At 36.0% G+C, this 25,000-nt stretch overlaps 1 protein-coding gene across 1 annotated transcript in view; it reads left to right on the forward strand.

Moving 5' to 3' along the window:
- Window positions 1-12,584: 12,584 nt before the first annotated feature.
- Window positions 12,585-25,000, forward strand: part of LOC136826692 (nephrin-like) — a 137,545-nt gene continuing 125,129 nt past the window's right edge. The window contains 1 exon segment of the mRNA XM_067084071.1: window positions 12,585-12,787. Within this exon segment, the coding sequence (XP_066940172.1) occupies window positions 12,721-12,787 (67 nt within the window). The 5' untranslated portion in view covers window positions 12,585-12,720.

Genomic DNA, 25,000 nt, shown 5'->3' on the forward strand with positions numbered 1-25,000 from the left:
ATTTAAGATAATGTTATCACGATTATGATTACCATAGAATATGATTTTAACAAAATCGCCTTTATATAGTATATACATACAGATATACATGTATATATGCACATATATAAACACACACATACATATACATATATTATATATACATATATATACGTTGGTATGCATATACTAAAACACCCTCACATCTATCATAAAACATCTAGACAGGAGCTTGATTGAGGGCTGTTTTGGTGTCAAATGGTCTCTGAGAAAGGGATGGGATGACGTGGGGAAGTTAAGTTACGTATACCTTAGTTTTACGAGACCACTGAGCTGATTAACAGCCCTCCTAGGGCTGGCCCGAAGGATTAGACTTATTTCACGTGGCTAAGAACCAATTGGTTACCTAGCAACGGGACCTACAGCTTATTGTGGAATCCGAACCAAATTATAGCGAGAAATGAATTTCCATCACCAGATATAAATTCCTCTAATTATTCATTAGCCGGCCGGAGACTCGAACTCAGGCCTAGTGAGTGCTAACCGACAACTCTACCGACTCGCCCAAAGAAGAACTGGGGTGTCAGCAAAAGGAAGCGGAGTGTGGAATGACTGATGATGACGGATGATAAAGAGGTGATTGGGGATAGTGAAGAGAAAAACTGAAATTATTAAAATGACTTGAAAAGGTTTGCAAGAGGAAGAAGTTGAGAATAGATGAGAACAAGAGTAAGAATATGAGGTTAAATAAAAACCATAAAGATACGCTGATGGATGTATATATGGAAGGTAGAAGAATGGAAGCGGTTAATTTGTATAGGAATTCAGGAATGATTAAAATGGATAATTAAGATTAGGCAACGACTTCGAATATGTACAGAAGCCAAGGTGGAAATGTAAGAAGAACTGGTGAGCCAAATTTCCTGTATGGGAGTGAAGTACAGATGTTGGCTGCCCATAAAAGAAAAAGGTTAGTGTAGTGAAAAGCATGGATCGTAGTGTTTCAAGACAAATAGTTCATGTGGAAAGAATGGATAATGATGGGTTTAGAGGTGTTAGGAGCAGAGAACGTTGTGCAAAGGAAGGGGCTTGATATCCAGGAAGATGCGTGGAAGATGGAGGATAATGGCGAGGTGTATGTAACTTGGATAGACGTGCTGCTGACGCGCATTCTGTCTAGGTTTAAAATACAGACGATATTGGAGAGGATTTTTGCACAAGGGGTTTAAACACGATTCCTCAGATAGAATACAAATGGAAGAGTAAGTGTGTGTGTGTGTGTGTGTATGTATGTATATATATATATATGTATGTATGTATGTATGTATGTACAGTATACACTGTATATATATAAATTTCTGACTCACATCAGATTTGAACCTGTGGCTCTTCAAATGAAAGACCAGAGCGCTATCAAACCAGGCCACAAGTCATAAAAGAAATTGAACCTGAGTACAACTGTACCTAAGGACTATATGCAGCTAACTGCCTGCTTGCACCAGTGTGTTTTCCCGAACTTCTCGACTCAGCATTGACTCAGTTGGCAGAATTTCATTCGAATTATCCTTTCTGAGTGAATATAATAGAAATATCAACACACAATTACGTGTGGAATATATATATATATATATATATATATATATATATATAGATATATATATATATATATATATATATATATATATATATATATATATATATATATATATATATATATATATATATATATATAATTTCATATACTGTATATGTATAAATATACATACATACACACACATATATATATATATATATATATATATATATATATATATATATATATATATATATATAAAATATATATATATATATATATATATATATATATATATATATATATATATATATATATCTGACATTTATAAAGAGAATAACCGTTCAAACAAGATTTGAACTGTTGTCTTCCGAGTTGCAAGCACACAGCGCTGTATCTACCTCCCAACGGGAGAAAACTTTGCCTCTCTTCAAGAAGTCAGTGTTATTGCGCCCACCTGCTGCTTATCTCAAGTATACATCCGCAGAAAGCCTTCACGCATGTTGTCTCATTTAATTACTTGTTGAACCATTCATATAAATGATTAAATATCATATATATGTATATAGAACCTACTGGTCACTTTTTTACCAGATATACATGCAACTGCAATAGCCATAGAGCACTCTTAACTCTTAGTATTATTCACACTTTCTGAATACGCTTGTCACTGCAAAGCCTTAGATCCAAATGCAAGAAATGTGAAGCAATTCTGATGTCTGGTAGCGGGAATTGAACCTCCATCACGAAAAATCACGCGTATGTAGTAGTATCGGTAATTAATGAATGTTCAAGAGGGGTTTGTGCTATATTTTTGAATAGCTATGGGATATCTAAGGTTGCAGAGAAACTTAAGTTTTGGCCAATGAAATTTTCACCAAAATAACAATGGTAGTTTGCGAATCATAACCGAAAAGCAATGATGAACTGAACTGCTTTTAAATCTGAGACTGAAATAATGAGAAGTCATTCGTTCTAAAGGGTCCACAATAATATAATTGTTAAAGGCTCGTGTAAAATTTATAAAAGCTTTCGAACCCTTCTCTGGGTTCATATTCAGTCGGATTTTTGACTGCAGATGAACCCAGAGAAGGGTTCGAAAGCTTTTATAAATTTCACATGAGCTTTTAACAATTATATTATCGTGGACCCTTTTAGAACATTCATGAACTCTCGCGATAGAGAATTTTTCTCAAACGATAAGTCACTTATTCATCCAATAAAGTGAGCTGAGTGTCTCTTAAATTCCTAGAAGACTGAGAAAGACAGAGCAAAGGATCAGCCATGGATAGGAGACAGAAGAAAAAGTTAGGTACACCTTAGTTTAACCAGAACACTGAGCTGATTAACAGCTCTCCTAGAGAGGGCTGGCCCGAAGGATTAGATTTATTTTACGTGGCTAAGAACCAACTGGTTACTTAGCAACCGGACCTACAGCTTTTTATGGAATCCGAACCACATTACGACGAGAAATGAATTTCTATCACCAGAAATAAATTCCTCTAATTCTTCATTGGCTAAGAACTATACCCACCCCTCCAACGAGGAGCTAGGAGACAGAACAACAAATCGGAGTAATCAAGAGCAAAACAAGTTGCCTTCAAAGGCTTATCAGACCTGACGCCTGTTGGAGAAGCTGACCTACAAACGGGTTGATGCTCTGAGACAATGGGAAGAGCAGGTCTCTTCAAGTAGGCTTCCCTTCATCAGACAAATTAGCCAGTGGAGAGGTTGAGCGATCTCTCTCTCTCTCTCTCTCTCTCTCTCTCTCCCTCCTGTGTGTTGGACAACAGGTACAGTTTATGTTGGTGCTTCTAAATACTTTTAAGCCTTTCACAGCTTCCCTCGAGCTGACTGAATACTCTTAGCTCACAGTGTAGACATGAAACTTGGCAACGTGAACTTGGAGGTCTCATGTCAACACCATGAGTGATTCGTCTATGTAAAATTTCATTCATTAATTAGGCACAACACTATATTCAAGTAATTTTTTATGCTACTTTATGAATTACATCGGTAGTTTATGTATTTCATGTTGCCATATTTTTGCAATATTAACTTCAAGAACTTGTCTCTTTTGTCAAATAGCACTCTTTATGTTGATAATTTTTAATCAACTGATTTAATACAGCATATTTTAAGTACGGTACGTTCAGGGTAGTGTTTCAGTGCCTTAGTTTAACAAACTTTATTTTAGTGAAAAAATACTCTTGTTATCCGTATAGTGTATTATTTTATCGATATATTTAGCAATGTTATTACATTTACAGTGTCTTTCTTTGTTTAACAACGCCTATGGCGAAGAGAGCAATCTAAAATAAGCTCGGTCCATCGAGAGACTTGGTTTTTAACCCGGAAATTTAAACGAAAGATTTTTTGGCTTTATTTTATAGGCTGGTTCCGAAAGTGTTCAGACGTGACAAGGTTCTCCCACGAAGCTTCTACTTTAACAAGTTGCCTGTGGTGAGGAGGTGGGAGAAAATACTCCTCAATGTCTCACTTTTTGTAAATTCCTTACGCCATATTTGTCAGCTACAGCCACCTAGGGAGGTTCAAAGGTTCTTCGGATGATTTTTGGCCGAAATAGTCGACATATTCATTTTCGGTATTAAATATTAAATACAATAAAACTGCAGAAGGGAGAGAAAAGGAAAATATAAAGACAGGCTTTGAGAGAAGGGATTCAGAATGTAAAAAATAATAGTGGAGAGAAAGAGAAAGGGGAAAGATGAATATGGAACATTTTCACTCTTCGTCATTCCAGTGCCAGAAGATGCACGCAGAGAGAGAGAGAGAGAGAGAGAGAGAGAGAGAGAGAGAGAGAGAGAGAGAGAGAGAGAGAGAGAGAGAGAGAGAGAGAGAATCAAAAGCTACGAACGCAGATGAAACAAATATTGAAAGATATAAAAACAGAATAGGGCAAAATAACATTCCTTATATTATCCAAGATAAACGCGTATTCATATAGCACAAACTACAATAAACCACTAATGTAAAAAAGAGACCAAAATAAAGACCAATATAAAAGGAAAATACCATGACAAGAAATAAGTAAGAATCAGCCTCACCACAAATATGTAAATGTAGAAAACGTTACTGAGAAAAAAAAAAAAAAAAAACATGTTAAAAGGTAATGATGCTTGGTATCACAGCGTCATTTAACATTAAATTCAGCCACATTCAGATTAATGCCTGAAGGCTGTTATACGCCTCGGCTGTTAAGTGAGTGAAAGACTGTGGCCTTCGTAAGTCTGACATGGTGGCACTACGAGAAATTGGGGAGGGTCGCTGAGAACCGAGCAGGGTACAATAATGTAACATGATATAGATATTGATGCTTTGCCACAGATGAGAGCTAGGTTTCAGCTGAACTTCTACCCTGTTAAGGCATTTAGCTTTTACCTTTCATGGGCCATATCTCTTGAGTGATGACCACTTTGCCTCTTGAAGAGAGGCAGGTTATATTATCCAGGCCATACTGAGGTAGGTAGGGGATTGGAAACTTTGTGAATTCGTAAAGATTGACGTGTACTACAATAATGGTGGAAGATGCATAATATTCTAGGAATTTTCATTTTTTCTTCAGTAACAATAACCTCGCCTCTTAACGAGAGGCAGGTTATTTTACCCAGGAAATACTGAGGAAGGCAGGGAACTCTAAAATTCGTGAAATCGTGAAGCTTAACTTGTTGTACAATGACAACAGAGTGGAAGATACATACAATCGAGAAATTTGATGTCAACAGGGCACATTCTAGTCTGAAAATGCGTTTGTTCTTGGCATTTGCGAACTGAGAGGAATATATTCTAATGAACTGGAGATAATTAGAGGAATATATTCTAACGAACTGGAGATAATTTTTACAGGCATTATTTCGCAAAATATTATGTTCCTAAAAAAGCTGTTGCACATAACATTGGGTAATTTCATTCTGGCGTTTTCATGGAAATGGGCAATAAATTCATTTGCGAATTATAGAGACTCGCGAAGCTGCACCTCGTTCGGGAATCCTTATGATTGATGATGAATTTATTACTATTTCAGATACTGAGTGAGATTAATTACATCCTTGGACGAGTAGATGAATGCAAATGTGTTTGTTCATAATAATTCTAGGCAATTTCCTGTTCATTTGATTACTCTTTTTTTTTTTTTTTTCAGTATATGAGGAACATCTATCATATAAGTGCCAGGAAATAATAAGGTATCGATATTGCTGATCTCAAAATATGAAGATTCCATATATATATATATATATATATATATATATATATATATATATATATATATTTATATATATACTGTATATATTATATATATGTACATATGTGTATAATATATATATGTATATTCATATATATATATATATATATATATATATGTATATATATGTATATATATAAATTATATATATATATGTATGTATATATATAAATTCATATATATATATATATATATATATATATATATATATGTATGTATATATATATAAATTCATATATATATATACACAACAACTGCCTCGTGGATGGACCACCAACGCAGAAAGTATACAAATTAATGGCTCCTTACACCTACGCAAAAGGGGACGCATCCGTAGTGTGCAGTATGTTAGGCAACTCTACGCCCACTTCTTCATTTACATTTATCTTCCGAGACCCTTCCTATTCCATGTCTGTTTCAGACTATTTATCCACTATATATATATATATATATATATATATATATATATATATATATATATATATATATATATATATATATATATATATATATATATATAAACACACATATATACATATAGTATATATATATTTACAGTTTTGTACACTGCCATATCTCTTATTTCTTTATTAATTCAGAAAATATTGTTAGAGGGTAGGGATACCAGTTAGGCCAACAGTGTATGAAGTGAGGAGGTAGGATTTTTGAAATCTGCAAAAAAAAAAAAAAAAAAAAAAAAAATATAAAATATATATATATATATATATATATATATATATATATATATATATATATATATATATATATATATATATATATATATATATATATATATATATATATATATATACAGTACACAGAATGACAGGACCTCATTTAAACAGTATGTTATCTAACGGAGACTTTATTCACAAAAGCTACAAAAAAAAAAAAAAAATTATACAAGCTTTCAAGGACTAATCTGTCCCCATCGTACGGAAGGAGTACAACGACGAGACACACGTTCTTATTGTATTTAAATGTGTCTGGAGAAGGAAATTAACTCCCTCAACCTCCATCTCCTGTGTGACCCTCCCATCGTGTTCCTGACCTTTCTCTGTCTGCGACCTCTTTCCAGGGGCGCGCAGTCCACGCTGCGTGCCTTATGATTTTGTCTGTCCTCTTTTTCGTTGTTTCTTAAATGATTCTCTTTGCTACGATATCCTCAAAACCACTTCCAGTGAGACTGCCATTATGTTACTTGAAGGTGTTTTCTACAGTTGATCTGGCCGTTTGATTTTTATTTTTTTCCTTGAAACCTTCTACAATTTTTCGTGAATAGTACAAGTATGCAAGTGGTCACTTTTAAAATGTATATACTGTATATAAATATATATATATATATATATATATATATATATATATATATATATATATATATATATATATATATATATATATATATATATATATATGTGTCCTAATATATACATATATATATATATATATATATATATATATATATATATATATATATATATATATATATATATATATATATATATATATATATATATATATATATATGAGAACGTAAATGAAGCCAGCAAACCGTCCCTCTTGGATGACCCAGGGCGGAAAGAAGCAAGACAAACTCGGGGCAAAGGACCAAAAGGATTTAGGCATAACCCTGAAAGGAAGCGATAGACCTGTCTCCCCAAGGATTGATGGTTATTAACCCAGGGAACACGGGACCAGTAAGAGCCAGTAAGAAATCCATTCGATGCTCCTTACAAAGTGAATTGTATATCACGTATTCCACGATCCCTTTGAGGGGTGACGTGCAAAGTAAACTGTTATCTGTTATCCCACTGAAGCGGTTAGAGTATCTCTCTCTGTTCGTTTTTATAGGGTTAAAGGTGCGTGATTTATAAGCCTCGTAGTGTTGCCTTAAACGCTGCTTTGATTACGAGGGATTTTTTATTTGGTTTGTAAAATTTCCGCTGTCAAGCCAAGCGCTGGGGAACTTACCAGGCTTAAAAGAGAGAACAGAGAGGAGTTGGAGTGGTTGGACAGCTTGATAAAGAGGCCCAGAAAATAAAGAAGAAGAAAGACAAGGATCTAAAAGTGGAACTAGACAAAAAAAAAAAAAAAACCACAGCTGGTCTAAGAGGTTATATTTAGATAGATTGGACAGCAAGACCGAAGGAAGGAGGGGGGAATGGAAGAGTCGATAGAGACCTGTCAATATATTGAAAATAAAAGGCATCATGGTTGGATTCCATTGCATATTTTCCCCTTAAAGATTTTAGGCTGAAATACTGTTCAGTTACACTCTGTGAAGGCCATACTTAAGGCTCTATGAAAGGGTTTAGAGGCAAGCGGGATCCCAAACATTTAGACTTCTCTAAAAAAAAAAAAAAAAAAGTTTGATTTATGAAATTAGGTTAAGTATACCTTAGTTTAACCAGACCACTGAGCTGATTAACAGCTCTCCTAGGGCTGGCCCGAAGGATTAGACTTATTTTACGTGGCTAAGAACCAATTGGTTACCTAGCAACGAGACCTACAGCTTATTGTGGAATCCGAACCACAGTATACCGAGAAAACGTTAAGTATACCTTAGTTTAACCAGACCAGTGAGCTAATTAACAGCTCTCTTAGTGCTGGCCCGAAGGATTAGACTTATTTTACGTGGCTAAGAACCAATCGGTTACCTAGCAACGGGACCTACAGCTCATTGTGGAATCCGAACCACATTATAGCGAGAAATGAATTTCTGTCACCAGAAATAAATTCCTCTAATTCTTCACTGGTCGGCAGGAGACTCGAACTCGGGTCTAGCAGAGTGCTAGCCGACAACTCTACCGACTCGTCCAACGAAGAACTAGTATACCGAGAAAAGAATTTGTCACCAGAAATAAATTCCTCTAATTCTTCATTGGCCGGCCGGAGACTCGAACTCGGGCCTAGCAGAGTGCTAGCCGAGAGCTCTACGGACTCATCCAACGAGGAACTTTGATTTACGAAGACGTGTTTACCTTCCTTTGCCGGGGTTGATGGCTGATTGTAATCTTGCTTAAAGGGAAGAGAAAGCTCTCACAGGGTATAGGTACTTTTAGTAGTGGGGGTTGGTGGGGTTAAAGGTTGGTGAGGGGGTAGCCTGAAGAAGTTGGGCTGGCGATGACGTAAGACTCGCGAAATTAATCGTGTCCTTATATAAGCCGCAGTCTTATCTGTTCAGCGCAATATATTCCAGATTTTTTTTCTTCTTGTACTGGCGTAGAATTTCTAACTTGTGCTCCTCTTAGCGAGAGAGCTGAAAATGACTGATAATTTTTCTCTGGCTGTTGCTATTTATTTTTTCTCAGACTGCCATTTCTTTTATTAGGCAGCGAATGGTGGTTTCAGATTATTACAGGTTATTTTTTACAGGTATAGCAGGCATTCTTTTTTTGTTATCTTATGTAATACGAGGACGCAAACGTAGAACTCATAGAGAGAGAGAGAGAGAGAGAGAGAGAGAGAGAGAGAGAGAGAGAGAGAGAGAGAGAACAACAAAATCGTAAAGGATTTTCTGCGAACTGCAAAAAGGGGCAACAGACTCCTTTTGCATTTCCGCCTTCCCCACCTTTAATGAGATTCTTTTTTTTTCTTTAAATTCCTGGAAGCGATCTATCAAACAGAGACAAACTTCTCTGGCGTCACAATTTCAAAGGCGACCAGTAATTAGTAGCATCCGCTTGGCAAGGCGTCGAAGATTATGGCAGCTATTCTCAAGAATTAGCGTCGGCTGATTCTGAGTAAACCCCCATTGAAAGAGAGAGAGAGAGAGAGAGAGAGAGAGAGAGAGGACTGCGTTCTCCTCCTGTTTGATGTCTTCCATTCAGTGTGTTAATGTGTTTGTAGATCGTGCGTTCGAACGTAGGCTAAAAAAAAGAAAAGGTGGTGGTCCGATTTTCAACAAAATTCGTTTATTGTTGGCGTGTGAGTGTAAAGGAAAGAGAGAGAGAGAGAGAGAGAGAGAGAGAGAGAGAGAGAGAGAGAGAGAGAGAGAGAGAGGGTTGGAGGGTGAGGAAGGGAGCTCTGTGTTTTCTATCTGATGAAAAAGAAAAGATAACTTTCAGTGTGTCAAAATGTTTGTAGATCATGGAGAAGACGACCTATTATGGAAAACGTCGGCGGTGTGATTTTCTTAAAAAAATCTGTTTATCGTCGGCGTCTGGGAAAATCTGTCGTGGGAGGAGAGAGAGAGAGAGAGAGAGAGAGAGAGAGAGAGAGAGAGAGAGAGAGAGAGAGAGAGGTGGGAGGAAGAGTGTGTATCATGCTTCTACCCTGCTCACACTCAGTGGCGGGGTAACCTTCCTAGGGAGTGGACATGCCCTATCGTCGTCGCAGGACTGGTGGTCTTTGTTGGTATTTTCAATGAATATTTGTGCAAGGAACAAATTCCGCAGATTCATTCCGGATGAGATGGCCGGTCCGGAACAGTGTTTGTCCGCGTGCGGAATTGAGCGGAAGTGAGGATACGCAGCACTTGACAGATGAACACTGTTTTGTTTCCAAAATCTATCGCTATTGAATTGATCGCTGGAAAGAAAATGTTCTGGAACGGGAAGTGTCACTAGTGATTTATTTTTTTTATTTTTTGCGAAATCATGATGGTTTTATGGTGGAAGTTCTTTGACGATGTATAGAAAGAAGAACAATTTGCTTTTTCAGAAACAGTAGATTTGAGAATGAATGGAGATCGTTCAGTAAACTGAAATAGTTTTGAGACGAGTGGCTGAAACATGTAGTAAGCTCCAAGTTCTTCCTTTCATCCTCCCCCCACAAAAAAATACTTTAGAAACGTGATACCTGTTTGAGACTTGTGGCGAAGAGGTATGGCCAGACCGGTGAAATATACACACACACATATGTATATATGTATATATACATATGTATGTGTATATATTTATTTATATATATATGTATATATATATATATATATATATATATATATATATATATATATATATATATAATTATATACATACCAACCTCGTTTTAAGATATGAGACATACCTATTTGAGATTTGTAAGATGTATGAGACGAACGAAACAGTGTTATATGTCCATAAGACATGTAGTGTTAGTCCAAAGACTGTGTGTGCGAAAAGGCACACAAGTGCCGGGACCGAAACAGCAGTTAACGAAAAATTCTGCCAAACACGTCCGGGAATGTGGAACATGGGTAGTGTTCTGCTGATGGAAATCATTTCGCGTTCGAAAATTCGTCCCACTGCCCGACAGAAATGCTCCGAAGGATTATATGCTCGAGAACGCTCCATTTTTTTTTTTTTACTTTTTCCTCTTTTTAAGTCCACATTCCATGATTATTATTTATCAGCTTTGTCCCTGAAAGTAATATAATCTTTTTGATCTAGATGTATTATCTTTGTGATTTTCGTAATGATGTTATTATTATTATTATTATTATTATTATTATTATTATTATTATTATTATTATTATTATTATTATTCCTGTTGTTGAATAATAATAATAATAATAATAATAATAATAATAATAATAATAATAATAATAATAATAATATATTTGTAACTGTACAAATATATTTGAAAAAATAAAGCTCTACAGAGAGCATTTTTAATAATAATAATAATAATAATAATAATAATAATAATAATAATAATAATAATAATAATAACAAAATCTACGTTTACTTCCTGTCTGTAAATTCAAAGAGCATTAAATCAAGTTATTCACTGAACATTGATGAAATTCATGACTTATGTTAAAGTAATGATGCATGCGCCCAGGGAAATAAAACATTCTATCATACGAAAGCGTGAAATCTACATCTTTGATATTAATAATGTAAAGTGTCAAATATCCTGGGTATTGTGTCATGTATGAGACGTATGCCCAGAATTTCACGTGCCCAACATTCCTGTGTGCCGCGTCAGCCATAAATGACAATATTTTACGTGTTCTGTGTCATAAGGTTTAGAATAATTGCCTTAGTTAATGTAGTATATATATATATATATATATATATATATATATATATATATATATATATATATATATATATATATACATATACATACACGTTGAAATGCAGTGGGAAAAAGACGATTAAAAGGAGTCCTTATAATGACCGAGCGTAGCTTTAGAAAACTGATGGAATAGCGATATAAACGACATTGAATTCTGTGTCTAGTTATTGCTAACTGGCTGATATCCTTTTGTGACTTGTGGCCTTGAAAGGAAGATGATTTTTAATATCAGTTTATAAGATGTTTTCGTTACCAGTCTTCATTTTATGTTCATTGCTTGCATTTTGCAATAGGTTGCAAGATAAATGAATATGAACATGTAAACCATCTTCCATTCCCTAAAACTCAGTTGTGACAAGATATGTGCCAGAGTTGATACCGGACTTCCTGTGAAAACGTTGACATTTCAATTCTTTTCCCGTAGGAAGGATTCGTGACTTTCGAAAAATATAAAATTATTAAAAAAGTGTGGAAGTAGGAAAAAGAATTGACATTAAAACAGTGGAATAAAAAAATAGATCAGTGAGTAAACGAATCACGTTAAGGGCCCATTTGGACTTTCAAGTTTTAAACGAATCACGTTGAGGATGCATTTGGACTTGCAAGTTTTGACCGAGAACTAGAAAGCGCTCGAAAGAATTTTAGAAAGAATATGAAAGAATGTGCTCATGCATTCAATGAGAACGAGTGAAAAGTGCAGTGACAATTGTTATCCCCCAGGAAACTAAGCAGCCCACGACGTCTAGCAATGTAAGGTGAACTGACAAAATCGAGCGCAGTCAGCGTTTTGTGATAACGTCGCCCCAACCACCCCCGCCCGCCTTGTCGTCTGTCATTTCTGTTCGCGGCTCGTTGAACTCAAGAGTGGTGTCAGAAAACCTGCGCCGGAAGTCTCAGCAGCATGTGGTGTCTCGTTGCTTGCATCATGGCGTGTCTTTGTCTTTCGTCTGCCGTGGAGATAAAGCAGAGTAAGATGTTTTCTTTTTCTCTTGAATGTGCTTGCATAATTAAAAGCCTGCTTTGGGTGTGCATGAGGCCGAGGCGGGGAGAGAGAGAGAGAGAGAGAGAGAGAGAGAGAGAGAGAGAGAGAGAGAGAGAGAGAGAGAGGACTGATGATAAGGAAAAATATTATATTATAAAGAACCACAGCAGCAGTACGTACGATAACTGAACAGAATGAAGTCCTAAAAATAATTTCATATACTGTACATATATATACAGTATACAAACACACACACACACACACACACACACATACACACACACACACATATATATATATATATATATATATATATATATATATATATATATAAAATAATATAACACATAAACCAACACACACATATACATATATGTGTGTATGTTATATATTTATAAAATTATTTTACGACACCATTATTTTGAGTTATCATGTACTGTGCTGGGGTTCTTTATAATATAATACTTTTCCTTAATTGTAGTCCTTATATATATATATATATATATATATTATATATATATATTTATATTTATATTTTCTTTAGTTGTGCTGACGTTTCAGAATATGTGTTATTTTCAAAGCTATAAATTAAAAAAATTTTTAATTTATAGCTTTGAAAATGGGACACATGGTCCTGAAACGTCAGCACAATAAAGTACATTGAAAGGAAATACAAGGAATTCTCCTTCTCCCCTAACTCGATATATTTATATATATATATTACATATGTGTGTTTGTATGTGTGTGTGTGAGTTTATATGTGTGTGTAACACCATGAGAGCTAGTACCTGATAGCCATAAACTGAATATCCAGCTAAGAAAGAAAAAAAAAAAAAAAACATTACATTGTCTTGCTGAATGAAACAGTAACACAAATATTTCGAATTTCTGCCAGTCATGTGTTCCCTCTGTGAGGTCAGCTTCTTGATGACCTCAGATGGCTCAGCTTTAAGAAACGAGATAATTGTGGCTGAATGGAAAACACACCAGGGCTCAATTTAATTTTCATTCTTTTGGACAAGTAATTAGCACTGATTCACGCGCTGAGTTTGGAAGGTGGTAAAACTATCTGCTTTAAGCACGTATGTATATATATATATATATATATATATATATATATATATATATATATATATATACTATATATATATGTATACATACATAAATACATTATACATATTCCTATGCCGGAAATGTATAGCACATTGAACTGATATTAGATATAGATATATATATATATATATATATATATATATATATATATATATATATATATATATATATATATATATATGTATTTTTTTATTCAAGAAAAATAACTTTCTGAATAAAAATATTTCCACTAGGTACCAGCCAGCTTTAATGAGGTCCTGTTAGTAATTGTAGTAATGCATAGAACAACTGTGTAAGTGATAAAAAGTTACTATATATATATATATATATATATATATATATATATATATATATATATATATATATATATATATATATATGAAATATATCAAAAGAGAACATCAAGGTGTTTTGATATTATAAATCACTTGTTAGAGAGATTATAATCATATATATATATATTATATATATATATATATATATATATATATATATATATATAATATATATATTTATAAGATTTCTATGGCTCCAGTCGGTAGAGCAGCAGACTCGGACTTCATAAAAGTCTGTGTCGCGGGTTCAAATCCGCAGCCGACCAGTCAGAGGGGCGGACGCTTTGTTTTATCCATGTAGACACCCCGGGATTATGTACATAATCAACGGATAGGTTTGCTGAAAGCAAATGGGTGTTACAGACTAATACACACACAAACAAAGCCACTCCAACATCTTCTAAAAAACATAACAGACGCCCCACACGTCTCGAACTGTCGGCCTAACCGCTCACGTATCCTCGCTACTGGGAGAAAGGGAGCTGGGGATTTGGCACGATACATATACACGTGCTACCGGGGTCTAAGCGATGTCAGGCAGGGCAGCCGATCGAGGCTACGGCCTACCCCAACGCCAAATCAAAGTCCTTCAAAAGAAGGCACCGTGCTTACCCCATATGAAAAATGGGAAAATGCACGTTAAATGAAGAAGATATATATTTATATCAATTCACTGAACTACCATATCCTACACAGAGAAAATAAGGAACGTTACTCTAACCCATAACAACCGTACTGGAGCCCGCCCCCCCCCACACAAACGTTTCGCCACGACATAAATAAAAAGCGGAGGCAGAATTGCTCGTGCACGGGGTAATGCCGGGTGTAAGTGACACGCTAACAACCCGTTCTCCGAGCTCATTAACATAATCGACTTGCGGAGAGGATAGTTTGTTTGATTCCGTATCAGTAGCCGCCATCATAAAATGTTTTTCATTGTGCCTCCGCCGCGCTTAATTCCCATTCCGTGAATATTGGTTTTGTGATACGGAGGTGCGTAGGTTAATCCAACGAGATTCATATCGTTACGTCGAGTTAGCGTTCGGAACGTGTTCTGGAATGGTCTGAATACCGTACGATTTTCTACGCTTGCTGGAGTAGAATGCTATTTAGTATATCGTTTGTTTTTATGCAGAGTTCAAGAACGGCTCAGGAATAAGCCATTAATGAGAAAATTACGCAGTGTTAAGCAACTTTCATTATTCATCATTATTCATGAGCAGATTTTACCACCACTCATGTGATGGAACTGGAATATTTTCATTACAAAACGAAAGGTTTCAGGAGAAAAACTGAAACAACTTGACTCAGTCCAACCTGAAAGGAGTCTTTAGATCTTAATAAGTTCAATTTTCTTTTTCGAGGGATCGGGTAATTACTGCTGTCACTGTCAGGGCGGAACTTTTACGCTGATAAACAGCTTCAGATCGAGTCTTTTCGAGGTGAAAGTCGAAATGTTAAGCCCTTTCGGATTCTACAGTCATGTTCAGATAATTTCCAACAAGTGTGAGAGCCTACATACAGAAGAGGAGCCACGGAAAGCTAGGCAAACAGTACTAAAAATAGTGATGAAACTTTGAATGCTGAATTCTTGGCAATAGCACGAATGCATAAAATGCACACGGGAGAAAATCACTGGTATATACAAAATGTAAATAGTAGGTGAGAGCATGGAACCCTGAGGAACACCGTGAGAGACTTGAGGTTAATATTATTATAAAATATTGTCATAAATAATGACATAAGAAAGGGTCGCGATGAGAAGTTCATAGGGAACTTGTCATCACGACCTTTCTTATATCCTCATTATTCATGACGGTATTTGTATAATAATTAAGTACTCTCACGGTGTTCCTCAGGCTCCTCTGCCTCACCTACCATTTTTCCTTGTACATATCAGCATTTTCTCCTTCAGTGCATTTATGCATCCAGCATACTCCGAATTCAGCATTCAAAGTTTTCATCACTATTTATGACGGTGAAATCTCGAAGATCGTTAAGGCCCTGTTCAAATTTTTATTCCAAAATTTCATAGGGAACAGTGGTGAGATAATCCAGCCCAGGTTTGACGACGACGACGAGTATAGACGTGAAGTTTGTTAACTGTAATCTATTAGTGTTACACACTGAAAAAAATATAGATGCAATTTCTGTTATTATTTTTTTAATCGTTATTCATTGACTCCTACTGCTTACAGATTTATATACGAATATGATAGATTCGCCTGTTCTTAGTCAGGAAAAACAAAAGCAGAAAGGGAAATCCAGAGCAAAGGAAAAAATCACCGAACCGACACTGGTATGACTCCCGATTGCAGAAGGGGTAGCTTGTCGGGTGTTGCGAGGCCTCCCCAGGGGATGAAAGACTCGTGCTGAGTGCATTTGAACAGTGCTAAAAGGGTGCTTCTAGGGAAAAGACGTAAATATTTTTAGTAGATGTTAGTTTAATTGGGCTAGTGACTCAAGAACCTACGCTCTCACAGAACACTCTCTTGAAGGACTGATTCTTGAATGGGAGGTGACAATGGAGTGAAGTAAAGTTGGAGAAGTTGGACAGCTAGGTAGTAAGTGACCAAATGGAACGGATGAAAAGCAATGTAGCTGTCAGGGGGCTAGGAAGGGACGCTGCAAAGAACCCTTTTTTTGTGTACCATCTACAGTGTGCCACGCAAAACACACAATGAGTCATAGGATACCAACTTTTTGGGTGGAAAACAGACTAAGACGAATACAAGGCAGAGCTTTTGTACAGACGAATAACTGTAGATTCAATCCTTTCGAGGTGCTACACAAAATGGCGAGCCCACTTGGTATTACAGTCTATTATGATAATTTTCTACAAGTGTGAGAAAAACAAGAGAATCCTCAGAAAGCACTGAACTCTAAAAAAATTGATGGAGCTTAGAAGGTTGAAATCTCGACAATAGCATGAATACAGAAGATGCATACTGGAGAAAATCACAGATTTAAGCAAGATAAAGAGTAGGTGAAAGCGTTGAACCTTGAGGAACACCACTAGGGACAGGAAGGGCCAGATATAGCATTTTCAACAATAAAAGATAAATGGAAATTGTCTATTGTCTCGATTTGCACATCTACGAAACTCACCAATCCTCGTTTGAAAGGTTCACCACATTTTTCATTTTTCCCTAATATCTGAAGAACAAAGATAAAAACGATTTTGCGAGTAGTATCTTGAGTCGTGTAGATGTCTACGTTTTTGGAAGGCAGAAACTACAGTTCCAGCATATTTTCACCAGATATTTACTTAAAATACTCTAGATATTTATCAGGAAGAAATTAGCCTCTCCACTGAAGCCTGATTAAACTGCATACCAGCATTTGAGACTTCCAGTTAATTAGGACTTCTTCCCTCAGGGCTTTCCAAAAACTAGGAAAGCTACAGGCACAGACCAGTCAAGAATTCTGATCTCGTTGCAGGAGTCAACTGATTTTATTCATTTAAAATTAAATTCTATTCAAAAAAACATAAACCACGAAAGTAATCTTTGCAGAAAGGGGAAATCATTAATATTATTTTGTAAACACCTGTTTGATTAAGGAAATAATTCTTGTGCATTCACCCTAAATAATATTTCTACGAGCGTCTCATTTTCAAAAATAATACAAAGTTTGAATGTTTCTAAACTTTTGTAATCGTAAGAGCCCCCTTGGCTGCAGGATACAAGAGCAAATATTTTGTTATATAAATAAACTGTAGAGTAAAATAGATTAGAGAGAAGGGCTGTCAATATTCGAACTTCATTTAGTGATAAAATGAAGTTTGGACGATTCCCGAATGATAGCAAGACTCATAAATAACATAGTTTACCTTGAATTTTTCAGTAAATCTATATGCATGAAACTCGACGTATATAAAAGCCACATTTACAAAATTTTGGTCACAGTTGTCGATAAACCTTTAATTCTGAGAGAAAACAGTAAATTTTTGAAAAAAATAAATTATTAGGCATTATAATTACGATTGGATGATGCTCAGTAACAGTAAATATATTCACCGTCATTACAACTGTATGTATTACACATCCCTAAATAAACACAAGTATAAATAACCACAATTAATCTACTTTGTAGCAGATTATGTTCATATATGAAAAGCATAAATGAGAAGAGCCTCGACGGCCAAGTCGGTAGAGCAGCAGCTTCGGACTTCATAGAGGTCTGTGGTGCGGGTTCAAATCCGCAGCCGACCGGTCAGAGAGGCGGACACTTTGCTATCCGTGTAGACACCCCGGGATTATGTATGTAATCAACGGATAGGTTTGCTGAAATCAAATGGGTGTTACAGACTAATACACACACAAACAAAGCCACTCCAACATCTAAAAACATAACAGACACCTCACACGTCTCGAACTGTCGACCTAACCGCTCACGTATCCTCGCTGCTGGGAGAAAGGGGGCTAGGGACTTGGTACGATACATGTACATACACGCTACCGGGGTCTAAGCGATGTCTGGCAAGGCAGCCGATCGAGGCTACGGTCTACCCCAACGCCAAATCAAAGTCCTTCAAAAGAAGGCATCGTGCTTACCCCATATAAAAAATGGGAAAAAGCACGTTAAACGAAGAAGAAGAAGAAAGAAGAAGAAGAAGAAGATGAAAAGCATAAATGAGAGGCCTCACAACCATTCACTTTCTAAATTTCAAACACGCAGTTTAGCACTGAAAGGTTGTTTTGACTGTAATAGAAAGCGGGTGATATGAGAACTAAAAGAGTTAAAAGAATTCCAAGCAGGCTCGAGGAAGTTGCACCAGAGGATTTGAAGAACGCAGGCCAACCCCCCCCCCAACAAAAAAGGATAAAAAAAAGGAGAGCTTCCCGGAGACGAAGGGATTGCAAATAAGATGATGATGTGTTATGAAGGCGAAAATGCCATTCAGATTCTGGATCGGATTGCGAGCTATGTGAACTTGACGTGGAGGTTCGTAAGGAATGTTTGAGATGAGTTTTTTTTTTTTTAATTTAGTTTGTTCAAAGGGAAAGGTTAATGGGGAGGAGCATAATATCATAGTTTAGTTTACCTGTGTTTATGACAGCGAGTGTCCTTGAGAAAGCAATTGAGCAGAGCGAGTCTGGACAAGTTTTACTATTATTTTTTTTCTTTTTTTAGGAAATTGCTCTGATTACTTTGGAAAGAATGAAAATAAAGGGATAATATTTTTTTTTGTCTGTACATGAACGCTGAGAAATCTTGAAGTTGAGCTGATAAGAATGTTCGGGACACTGCGTGAAGATAGTCATTTGTTCAGGGCAATTTGAAACTAATGACAAAAGGGAATAATATATAATATGAAAATTTATTGGCATTTGGAGATGAAAAGGTGGTTATTTTGCTGTAAAAGTAGATCCAAGAGAAGGGGGCTAGGAATTTCATATACTTAAAAATCCAATAACCTTTTTATACCCCAAGCCAAAAGCAAGCGAGAAAAATCAAAAGCGTCAGGGAAAAGTACAATGAGGTGTAGAATTCCAAAGCTTAGTAGTCAAAGATAAGAGAATCAGTTGTTAAAGAAAAGCAGAATGACCAGCGAATATATGTACGTAGTACTCTGTATATTATTGTAGTGAAAACAAGCTGCAGGGAGTAATGAAAGTGTCAGCAATGTTTGTGACAGAAATAAGCTGAAAGTGCCAGCAGTGTTTGCGAAAGAAATAAGCTGAAAGTGTCAGCAATGTTTGTGAGAGAAATAAGCTGAAAGAGTCAGCAATGTTTGCAAGAGCAATAAGCTTAAAAGTGTCAACAATGTTTGCGAGAGAAATAAGGTGAAAGTTTCAGCACTGTTTGCGAGAGAAATAAGTTGAAAGTGCCATCAATGTTTGCGAGAGAAATAAGCTAAAAGTGTCAGCAATGTTTGCGAGAGAAATAAGCTGAAAGTGTCAGCAATGTTTGCGAGAGAAACAAGCTGAAAAGTGTCAGCAATGTTTGCGAGATAAATAAGCTGAAAGTGTCAGCAATGTTTGCGAGATAAATAAGCTGAAAGTGTCAGCAATGTTTGCGAGAGAAATAAGCTGAAAGTGTCAGCAATGTTTGAGAGAGAAATAAGCTGAAAGTCGTCAGCAATGTTTGCGAGAGAAATAAGCCGAAAGTGCCAGCAATGTTTGCGAGATAAATAAGCTGAAAGTGTCAGCAATGTTTGCGAGAGAAATAAGCTGAAAAGTGCTAGCAATGTTTGCGAGAGAAATAAGCTGAAAGTGTCAGCAATGTTTGCGAGAGAAATAAGCTGAAAAGTGTCAGCAATGTTTGTGAGAGAAATAAGCTGAAAAGTGTCAGCAATGTTTGAGAGAGAAATAAGCTGAAAAGTGTCATGCTTGCGAGAGAAATAAGCTGAAAGTGTCAGCAATGTTTGCGAGAGAAATAAGCCGAAAGTGCCAGCAATGTTTGCGAGATAAATAAGCTGAAAGTGTCAGCAATGTTTGCGAGATAAATAAGCTGAAAGTGTCAACAATGTTTGCGAGAGAAATAAGCTGAAAAGTGTCAGCAATGTTTGCGAGAGAAATAAGCTGAAAGTGTCAGCAATGTTTGCTAGACAAATAAGCTGAAAAGTGTCGGCAATGTTTGCGAGAGAAATAAGCTGAAAGTGTCAGCAATGTTTGCGAGAGAAATAAGCTGAACGTGTCAGCAATGTTTGCGGGAGAAATGAGCTGAAAATGTCAGCAATGTTTGCGAGATAAATAAGCTGAAAGTGTCAGCAATGTTTGTGAGATAAATAAGCTGAAAGTGTCAGCAATGCTTGAGAGAAATAAGCTGAAAGTGTCAGCAATGTTTGCGAGAGAAATAAGCTGAACGTGTCAGCAATGTTTGCGGGAGAAATGAGCTGAAAATGTCAGCAATGTTTGTGAGATAAATAAGCTGAAAGTGTCAGCAATGTTTGTGAGATAAATAAGCTGAAAGTGTCAGCAATGCTTGGAGAGAAAATAAGCTGAAAGTACAAAGTAATGTTTATAGAGAAATAAGCTGAAAAGTATCAGCACGTTTGCGAGAGAAATAAGCTGAAAGTGTCAGCAATGTTTGCGAGAGAAATAAGCTGAAAGTGTCAGCAATGTTTGCGAGAGAAATAAGCTGAAAAGTGTCAGCAATGTTTGCAAGAGAAATAAGCTGAAAGTGTCAGCAATGTTTGCAAGAGAAATAAGCTGAAAGTGTCAGCAATGTTTGTGAGAAAAATAAGCTGAAAGTGTCAGCAATGTTTGAGAGAGAAATAAGCTGAAAGTGTAACCGGGCAAGCATAAGTCTACTGTGCTAGAGCAATTAAAAACTGGAAGATGCTGTAATGAAACGTAACGTAATTGATCATAATAAAAAAAAATGCAATAATATTCCACGTTTATCCTTCTCAATAACTTCTTTTTCGAAACTGTGTAGTTTCTCTACTGAACATTTGGCTTTCGTATTCCTTCTTAGAGGAAACGAGCTTGCCTTATTTGCATTCACAGGTGTTAGCCTACTGCAGTTGCGTGAATATAAACTATTATGAAGCACACGATTTCTTATGGAACAAGTTAGAAATTCCTAAACTTGATAAGGAAGTTTCCGAGACTAAAACGCCAACGAAGAATGAAATAAATAATGTATGTGTAAAAAAATTTTATGAGTAATTCATCAAAGAAACAGCAAACACAACCAAACAGGTAAAAACAAAAATGCAATAAATGGACGAGAGTATTCTCGAATATATCTTACGCCAAAGACATCACGCCAAAGATACGAAAGTCCATGGTACAAAGTTTATGGCTCCACCAATACCCATGTATTGCCAGAAGTTCAGCAGGAATCTGGCCAGGGCACGTTTCATCATAGCAAATATCAATCTCAGTGGAAATCGCTGATAGGAGTGAAGCTGAATTTACTAGTCCAGCGGTAGCGTTCATGTTGAAGGTTATATGTGCCAAAATGAATCAGATTTCGGAATGCATCACTGGACCATAATGTCCATGAACGACTTTGTTCCAAGTTGATGTTTGAAATTATGACTGGGATAAGGAAAGCGTAAAGGTTTGGAAGGTATTCGTAGAGATTTAGGAAATACAATGATACGGGGTGCCTGACAAAAAGTAAGTTACAGTAGTACTACAATTCAATGGTCAGCATTTTCCTTGTAAGTAATGTTTACTTGTGAGTTATTGTTGTGATGTTGTAAGGCTGATATACCCAAGGAATGTTTACTTGTGAGTTACTGTTGTGATGTTGTAAGGTTGATATGCCCAAGGAATGTTTACTTGTGAGTTACTGTTGTTATGTTATAAGGTTGATATACCCACGGAATGTTTACTTGTGAGTTACTGTTGTGATGATGTAACCTTGACTTACCCAACAGAATAAGAGCAAACAAACCATAGGTTGGTTAGTAAACAATTGGCTTGGTAGAAGCAAACCTCTACCTCAATCTTTGTTTATAGTTATAGAAAATTTAGAAATGAAAACATGGCTGGAAGTCACGACTAATTAAGTCCCCATATCCTGGTTACGTAGGGTTTCAGCCCTAGATCAAGACTTTTATTGATACAAACATGAATAATTTTAGAGCTATTGTTCAGCAATGAAGAGGCAAACAAAACATTTTGTTTCATAATGATAAAGAAAAGGCAGGTAAATGGGGAATTGGGTAAATGTACCCATTTGTTAAAATAACCCATCGCTCTTCCTAGCGTGAATAAAGTGCTAAGTTATATTTTGAAAGATGAGACATTCCCTTTCACCTCTCCCTGCTGAAAAAGGAGTTCAAATTCTACCACAAGTCTCTGCAGTCCTCTTCTTCACCATCAACATCAGCCACTAAATGGCCCGTTTCAGAATAATTTCTCATCTCCAAAAAGTGTACCATTATCTCTGATCTCTGTTTATTGGTTTCAAGACTACACCCATTAAAAAACAACAACCCTGGAGACAATGTAACCATGTCTTAGACTCATATTTAGAAAGCCTGTCATTTCTACATGAAATAATTTTTGCTTCCATCATAAGAATTTCTTATCTCTCCCAGAAGATTTTCCCTCTTCAATCAGATCAAATTCTACATCTTACATCTTCAACACAGCCCACATTTTATTTCAATCAATACTATTTAAAGCTTTTTCAAGAAACACACACGTCGTGTGTAATTCTCTCCTTTGACTCTCAGACTTCTCAAACAACTGTTTCATGAATACACTTGATCCATTCACCCGCCTTCCCAGCTTTGCCAAGTAATGTTCGGCCCCATGAATTGTGACAAGGGAGTATTGATTCCTCTTGCTCTTTCTTCCAATCAGACTCCCACATCCAGGTCAATTACAAAAGTATTATAGGCAAAGTATTACCACTTACTGCAATATCTCCTTTGCTGTCCACTCAACAACTGGCTACTTTCCAATATGATATTTTTTGCCTGAATTTTACATTACTAATCATAATTTTAGAGGAACTCACAAATTTAGATTATTTATCGAACCAGGGATTAATTTGCTCGTTAGTATTTCTCTCTACACAATTTCTTTCTCTTCATAAAACGCAAGCTGAATTGTACCTCTATGTTCATAATAATTGTATCCATCTTTTCCATACGTTTTGCCATGAATATTTCATTCTTCTCTTGCATGACTGCATACCATTTTCCACTGTCTTACAGCTACAAAATATGCAGCTAGTTCATCCTACAGTAAATCTCTTATTTCTTTATTCCACTATTTATCAATCTTATTCTTCCCTTTTATGTCCCTTTACCTGCAAGTTTCAATTTGGACCCAATAACTTCATCCTTACGTTTCCATTTCGGCATCTCAAACCGTAGCTATCTATCTTTCCTCCACTTGCCTGTTATTACTGTTTACTTGACTATATATAACAAATGTTTTAGTATATTTTCATTCTTCCTACAGAAACGCCTTCTTCCTTCTCTGTCACTTCAAAAATATATATTTCCAGAGTTTCCTCTTCCCATCATGCATTCATCTGTTTCATCTTTCACGTGTATATGCTGTGTATACTAGATACGTTTCTATGTGTCTTAGTATATATATGAATGTTATTCTTTGCATATAGGGGATGCCCAACAATTTCCTTTGAAAACATGTGTCCCTCGGTCGTTCTTGTTTTCAAGTTCTCTGCAAGCACTGCACTTATGTATATGTATGTATATATATATATATATATATATATATATATATATATATATATATATATATATATATATATATATATATATATATATATATAGATATATTTGTATGCACAACACTTAATCAATAAACAAGTCATCAGAGTATGGCCGATAATTCATGGCTATGAATAAAAATGCAGAAATTATATCAGATAAGTAGTGTTTGATAATGTTAATAAAAAAATAATCTTGAATAATTTTTCTATAAACATTAAGAATATGATTAACTGTGTCTCAGCCATCAAGGACTTCCCCCAAATGACAGAGGTTCTGATTTGATTCATAATCTGACAAGTTAAAATTAAAGTCCTCCTGGGCCTCTGTAGGCTCATAGGGCAGGCGCTGATCTCCTGTTTCTTAGGCCGACACCCTGTGGGGGACAGGTACCAATGCCTATGAAACGTGGCCATTGTGTCGCTAGGCCCACTGTTTAACTTCCCAGCCCAAGAGCTGGTACCTGTTCTCCTACTGAACTTCTCAGGTTTTTTTGGACTGTTAGGTTGACTGGCTACCGGATTTATGCAGTGGCGCAATCCGAGCCATCAGTGAGTGACAGGATTTGAACCTCGGCCCTCTTGACTGGTAGCCAAGA

This window comes from Macrobrachium rosenbergii, chromosome 3 (genome assembly GCF_040412425.1).
Source record: "Macrobrachium rosenbergii isolate ZJJX-2024 chromosome 3, ASM4041242v1, whole genome shotgun sequence".
NCBI classification, from domain to species: Eukaryota; Metazoa; Arthropoda; class Malacostraca; order Decapoda; family Palaemonidae; genus Macrobrachium; species Macrobrachium rosenbergii.